General features: G+C 63.9%; 1 protein-coding gene across 1 annotated transcript; it reads right to left on the bottom strand.

Moving 5' to 3' along the window:
* Window positions 1-571: 571 nt before the first annotated feature.
* On the bottom strand, window positions 572-6,400 carry OGG1 (8-oxoguanine DNA glycosylase). The gene is made up of 7 exons (XM_074957269.1): window positions 6,303-6,400; window positions 5,673-6,013; window positions 2,527-2,706; window positions 2,143-2,321; window positions 1,253-1,400; window positions 1,060-1,109; window positions 572-903 (listed from the first exon to the last, which is right to left on the bottom strand). The coding sequence occupies exons 1-7, from the start codon at window positions 6,398-6,400 to the stop codon at window positions 610-612; spliced, it is 1,290 nt and encodes a 429-aa protein (XP_074813370.1). The 3' UTR covers window positions 572-609.
* Window positions 6,401-6,439: the final 39 nt, after the last annotated feature.

The following is a 6,439-nucleotide window of genomic DNA, read 5'->3' as shown; positions in this document are numbered from 1 at the left end:
CCCCCCCCATCCACTCGCACCATGGCTGGGCCAACGCCCCAAGCCCCCCAGCCTGTGACACCAGGCAGGGGGACCCGAGGGGAGAGGGTGAGTCCATGTCACCTGCTGAGTGCACTGGGGAACGCTTGGCAGACCCAGCAGGGTAAATGCCCCCTCCCCCCATGCTAGGGGTTGCTCGCAGCACCCGGGTCCCACGCTGCAGGCTGGCAGATTGCGCCCCCCAGTACCAGTCCCGGCAGCTCTGGGCAGCCCCCCTGCAGCTCTCAGCACCCCGGCTGCAGCCGGTCTAGAGCCTGGGCACTGGGGTTAGGGCCCAGCCTTGGCTTGTGCTGGCTCGCATGGGCTCTTCCCCCCGCTCCAGGAGCCTCCGCCTGGCTTGTGCCTTGGGGCGCTGGGCTGAGCCAGGACTGGCCCTTTGCCCTGGTGGGTGCCATACCCACGGCGCTGAGTTCGCACCGAGCCCCCCATCCCAGTTTCCCCTCCAGCCGCTTTGGATGCTGATAATCGGCGTTACAGACCCTGTCCACACAGCCAGGCTGGCCCCCCCCGGGTTTGTCATCGCCCCCTTCCCCCAGTGCCGGTGGCACGAGCAGCCCACTGGAGCTCCCCCTACAGCGCCCCCTGTGGGGAGAGGCTGGGGCTGGTGCGGCACTTTTCCCCACGGGGCCGCTTCCGGCTGGCCCCACGGTGGCATTTGCCAGTCAGGGCACAAGTGGCTGGAGCTGCTTCTGTGTACAGAGTCCCTGTGGCCGCAGGCGAAGTCGAGTCCTGCCCCCCTGCGTCCAGGGCAGGGGTGGGTCTGCAACGGGACAGAGAAGCCGCTGTTGGGGATGGGCCCCCCCTTGCCCCGACGCTTGTGCCAGGGTTCTGCTGGAACATCTTTAAATCGGCACAGAAGAGAACCTGTGAGACAGGGAGAGATGGGGAGTTTGGGGGTGGGGAGGGCACGCCTAGCCATGGGAAGGGGGATCTGGCCTTGTGGGCTGCCCCGCTCCGCAGGCCAGTCCCGTGTCTGTGGGGGGGGGGGCCCTCTGAGGACATGCCCTGGGCACTACTCACCGCCTGCGCCCAGCCTGCGTGGGATCCCCAGAGCCTCCGGAAAAAGTCTCCTGAGGAGAGAAAACTCCAGTGAGGGGGGCGGGGAGCAGCCTCTGGGGCCACGCGGCCTCCCTGCCAGTCTGCGGCCTGGGACCCGTCTCCTTGCTGAGCTGCTCCCCAGGGAGGGGGCCAGCGTGACCCCCCCGGCACTCACCGAGCTCACTGTGCATGCGCATCGTCACACTCCGGGCGCCTGAGCCCAGCTCCAGGCCGTAGTCCCGCCGGGCGATCTGCCACACGTGGGTGTCCACGGGCACAGCCTCCGCCTTGTCCAGTGCCATCAGGCACACGCAGTCCGCCACCTGCCTCCGGGGGGGGGGGGTGAGAGGGTAAGGCCCTGCCCCCTGCCCTCAGTTCCCCCCCCCGCCTCCAGCCCTCAGCTCCTCCCCGCCTCCTGTCCGCCCTCCGCCCCCAGCTCCCCCCAGCCATCAGCTCCCCCTGCCTCCAGCTCCATCCACCCCCCACCTCCATCCATCAGCTCCCGTCCACCCCCAGCTCCCCCAGCCATCAGCTCTCTCCACCCCCCGTTCCCAGCCATGAACTCCGTCCGCCCCCCAGCCATCAGCTCCTCCCACCCCATCTGCCCCCCCTTCCCAGCCATCAGCTCCTCCCACCCCATCTGCCCCCCTTCCCAGCCATCAGCTCCTTCCGCCCCCCCTTCCCAGCCATGAGCTCCCTCCATCCCCAGCCATCAGCTTCTCTACCCCCATCTGCCCCCCTCCCCCAGCCATCAGCTCCTTCCGCTCCCTGCACCCCCTATCTGTCCCCCGCCTCCACCCATCAGCTCCCTCCCACCCCCACCTGCCCCCCAGCCATCAGCTCCCCCACTCCCATCTGCCCCCCTACCATCAGCGCCCCCCTCCCCCAGCCATCAGCGCCCCCCAGCCTGCTACATTGAACTTCTCCTGCCATACACCTCCCTGTGGCCCCCCCCAGCTCTCAGCATGCTGCAGGATGGGGCCCTGTTCCCCGGCCCAGCGCCTGGCGGCTGAGGTGAAAGGAGCCAGGTGCCTGCGCTGAGCCCCTGGTGGCCCCAGCACTCACCTTGGCCCCCACGCCGGGCAGGGCGCAGAGCAGCCTCCTGGCTTCCGGGTAGGGGGTGCTGCGCAGCTGGTGCAACCCCTCGGCCCCAAACTGCCTCAGCACAGCCTGGGCGCTCTGGCTCACAAACTTTGCCCGGTAGCCAAAGCCCAGAGCCCGGAGCCGGCGCTCAGCATCAACCCCTGCACCAGAACAGCAGGTCAGCCACAGGGTGGGTGCTGGGCTGGCAGCCGGGGGTGGGAGGGGGTTGGAGGGGCACAGGGCTGCTGGCTGGGGAGGAACAGGAAGGGGTGGGCAGGGGGCTGCCGGCCGGCAGGCTGGGGGGCTGGAGGGGGCTAGGCTGCCGGCCGGCAGGCTGGGGGGCCAGAGGGGGCCAGACACACTCACCGGCCAGGGCCTGCAGCGAGGGGAAGGCGTGGTACGGCTCCGCGTCCAGCTGGCAGAGACGGCGCCCGAAGGCCCGGCAGAGGCGCTCAATCATGCCCGTGATGCGCACCAGGTGGTTGTTGGAGGTGCAGAGGAAGGAGAAGAGGCACTCGACGGGGTCCTGGCGCAGCACACGGACGCCTGCAGGCCAGAGGGCAGCCTCAGACAGGGAAGGTGCTGCCTGGCCTCCACATGGCAGCCCCACGCAAAGCCCTCATAGTCACCACCCCTCCCTGCGGCCAGCACCAAACACCCAGCAGGACTCAGGCCCCCACAGCCTGTGACTAAACCAGCCTGGGCAGGCCCCAGCCCAGCTCCTCTCCCCAGCCACAGGCAGGAGCCAAGATTCACCCGAGCCGCGGGGCATAGGGCACAGCCAGGGCTCCACACGCATCTCCTCCCTCGGCCTCTGGCCTTTACAAGGACCGGCTGAGCCGAGAGATGCGACTGTATGCAGCGCCAGAACCTCCTGCCCCATGTGCCCCACCCCGCTGAGCACTCCAACCCTGCACAGGCCCCTGGAGCAGCACCGCCCCGCTGCCCCACTCTTTGCCCCTCCGAGAGCTCCCCCCTTGCACTGGGCTCAAGCCGCAGGGCGGCTGGCACACTGCTCTGGTAGCACATGGTGCAACAGGGCCAGGCAGCACTGAGACCGTGACGCGCCTGTCAGCAGGAACGCTACACTGACCTGGGCGGGCTGACAACGTCCCCCTCTGCAGAGCACACGCTAACAGAGCTGCTTGTCCCTACTGCGCCAAGCCGAGGGACAGGAGACAGAGGCAGGGACTTGCCCAGTTCTCAGCCCTGCGGCAAGCGGGCTCCTGCCAGGCTCACACGGATTGGGGGGAAATGCATGAGCTGGTTTATCTGTGCGACATGCGATGCCCGTCTGTTTCCCCCCGACTATTCTGAGAACCTTGAGTGAGCCGAGGCAGCCAGACACCCAGGGCAATCGGCACTGGGGTAGGGGAGGCAGACAGCTGCCCAAAGCAACGCTAACTCACTGTGACATGCACCAAGGGAGAGGAAAGAAGGTGGTGCCAGAACCACACTGGGGAGCTGGTGCTTTTGAACAGCTGATGCCCCACAACTGAGGAAGACTATGAGTGAAATAGATCAGAAGGAAAAATGTAGACTGAAAAAATGTAACAAATTGGGAGTGCTTTAAGAAGAGTTTATCAGGTGGCCAAAATGCCACGATTCTACAGCTCAGAAAGGGCAGCTGTGGCTAGAAGGGCTTCACGGTTCATTGGGGAAGTCAAGGCAGCAACTAGAAATAAAAAAACAATAAACAAATGAGAAACATGGGGAAAAGATGGCAATTTCTATAACTGTAAAGTTATGAAATGTATAAAATGAATAAGGGAAGCTAAAGAAACCAGGGAAAAATCCATGGCTGGCAAGAATAAGAAGGAGTTTTTAAGTATATTATGAATAAAAGAAAGAAAACCAATAGTATAAGCCCTTGCTAGACAGAGATGGTAAAACTGGTAATGATGCAGAAAAGGCAGAAGTGTTCAGTAAATATAACTGTTCTGTGTTTGGAAAGAAGCATATCACGTCACATGAAGATGATGAAGTACTTTCCAGTCCATTAGTAACTTAAGAAGGATGTTAAACATCATCTATTAGGGACAAACATGTTTAAATCAGCAAGTCTAGAAAACAGGCACTCAAGAGTCGTAAAAGAGCTGACTGAGATCTCTGGGCTACTGATGTTACTTTTAAATAAATCTTGGACGAGCTGGGAAATTCCAGAAGACAAGACGAGTGCTACAGTCAGGCCAATATTCAAAAAGGGCAAGCGGGATATCCTGCTAACTAGAGGCCAATCTGCCTGACATCAACCCCGGGCAAAATAATGGAAAAGCTGATACAGGATTCAGCTAACAAGGAATTAAAGGGTGGGAATATTATCAATGCCAGCCCCACGGTGTTTGGGACACACGGCACATGTCATTCTTTCAGGAGCTTCCACGTTTGACTGATAAACATAACTGTCGTAACTTTTGTAAGGTGTTTGCCTGTACCATCTCAATAAGATACATGTCAAGTGGGGTAAGCCCTGGCTAACTGCCAGCTCTCCCAGAGCAGATGTCCATGGGGGCCACCATCGAATGGGGGCGTTTCTAGTGGGGTTCCACAGGAATCAGTGAGAGCCAGATGCTGTTCAGCATGTTCATCGCTCCTCTGGCAGGAAATCGGCAATCCCTGCTGACCACAGATGGCGGGGGGGGGGGGGGGGAATCTGCTGAGACAAGCAGGCGCGTGGCCAGCTGGGCCCATTCACACAAAACGTGCTTTAGCTCAGCCAACTGGCAAGTTGGACATTGAGGGCCAAGGAACACAGGCCCCCACAGACAGGGAACAGTGTCCTGGGAAGCAGGGAGACTGGAAAGGATCAGGACCTATGGGATTGGGTCCTACAGGCAAGAAAGGCCCCCAGGAGCTTAGGCCTGGTCTTACTACCTGAGAACTGACCCAGAGCCCACCAGGTACACCACCAGGGACCTGCTCCTGGGCGCCCCTCAGACAGAGCCCCTGGGCTGGGGTGGCTCAGCACAGTGTGACATGGGAGAAGCAGGTGGTGAGGAAGTGTGCCAAGCCCCTGCTGGAGGGGCGGCACCCAGACACCGCCCTAGGAGAAGCCCACTCAGCCCTGAGCAGAGCAGAACACCTGGGAAGAGCCACGGACCAATCAGGAGCCAGCAAGCATATGGCGGGGGCCCCGGCTGGGGCGAGGCACGGCAGGGCTACCACACACAGACCAGGCAGCAGAGGAGAGGAACTGCCCTTGGCCATGGCATCGCTCAGGGCTCGGCGAGCGGGAGCTGTGCGGACTGAGCAGCCCCGGCCCAGATGCAGCTTGGTCAACGGAAGAAGGCTCCTGCCCTTAGCTGAAGGTAGCCAGTGTCTGCTCTCCGGGTCAGGGCGCTGGAGCTCTGCCAGTCAGGCCCCCAGCGAAAAGCCCTGGTGGCCGGACGTGCAGAGCACTGGCCAGACGAAAGTCCCAGCGAGACATCGCGCCTGTCCCAGTCCGCCTGCCAGGCGAGCCATGACATGTGCGCATTCCCCCAGCTCAGCCCTTGGCTCTGGCCCCAATATACCTGGGAAATTGGCAGCCACTTTCCGGAAGTGCGGGTCCACTGCGCCCCAGGCCTGGTACAGCCCGGCCAGGCCTACGTCCAGCTGGAAGTAGTCACGGAGGATCTGCTGGGCATCACAGCCGTCCGCGCTGCCCGGAGCCGCCCGGGCAGGGGCCTCAGGCTGCCAGCTCCCCGGGTCGCTCCCCCTGGGCTGCAGCTCCTGCCCCGTGGCCTCTGGGCGGCTGCCTTCCTCCTCCTCCTCCTGGTGAACCATGTACCAGAGCCGCTCTTCCGTCTGCCTGAGTGTCCACACGCGGCCCGCCAGGACCCCGGTCCAGTGCCCGGCGCTGCTCTCCCTCCAGCTGACACACACCCGCCGGTCAGGGCCAGGGCCGGCTGCGGCAGCTCTGAGCCAGGGCCCGCCCAGCCCCAGACTTCCCCTACTGCCCCCCGCCCCGGGGCCCCCCCACGCCCAGGGGCCCCACCCCAGCCGCCCCTCCACGGTCCCCCCCAGCCCCAGACGCCCCCCAGGCTTCCCCCTCGCCCCAAATTTCCCTTACTACCTCCCGTCCCAGGGGCCCCGCCCCAGCGGCCCCCCCGCCCCAGACTTCCCCAGGGCCCCCCCCGCCCCGGGACCCCGCCCCAGCCGACCGGAAGGCCTGGCCACAGCGCAGCACCAGCTCCAGCCGCAGCTCCGAGCGCCGGCAGGGCAGGTGGCCCCACAGCGCCGGGCCCCCGCCGCGCCCCATGCCGCCCCCCCGCCCCGCCGGCAACTCTATGGCGAGCCG

This window comes from Natator depressus, chromosome 7 (assembly GCF_965152275.1).
Source record: "Natator depressus isolate rNatDep1 chromosome 7, rNatDep2.hap1, whole genome shotgun sequence".
Classification (NCBI taxonomy): domain Eukaryota; kingdom Metazoa; phylum Chordata; order Testudines; family Cheloniidae; genus Natator; species Natator depressus.
This window is presented reverse-complemented; position numbering and strand designations above follow the sequence as displayed.

Bases quoted from the DNA above. Each gene is read 5' to 3' on its own strand.
- OGG1 (XM_074957269.1), bottom strand. From the start codon at position 6,400: ATGGGGCGCGGCGGGGGCCCGGCGCTGTGGGGCCACCTGCCCTGCCGG. The intron at 2,707-5,672 runs GTATATTGGGGC...TCTGGCCTGCAG, and splicing joins AGTGGCTGCCAATTTCCCAG to GCGTCCGTGTGCTGCGCCAG. The intron at 904-1,059 runs GTGAGTAGTGCC...CCTGTCTCACAG, and splicing joins ACGCAGGCTGGGCGCAGGCG to GTTCTCTTCTGTGCCGATTT.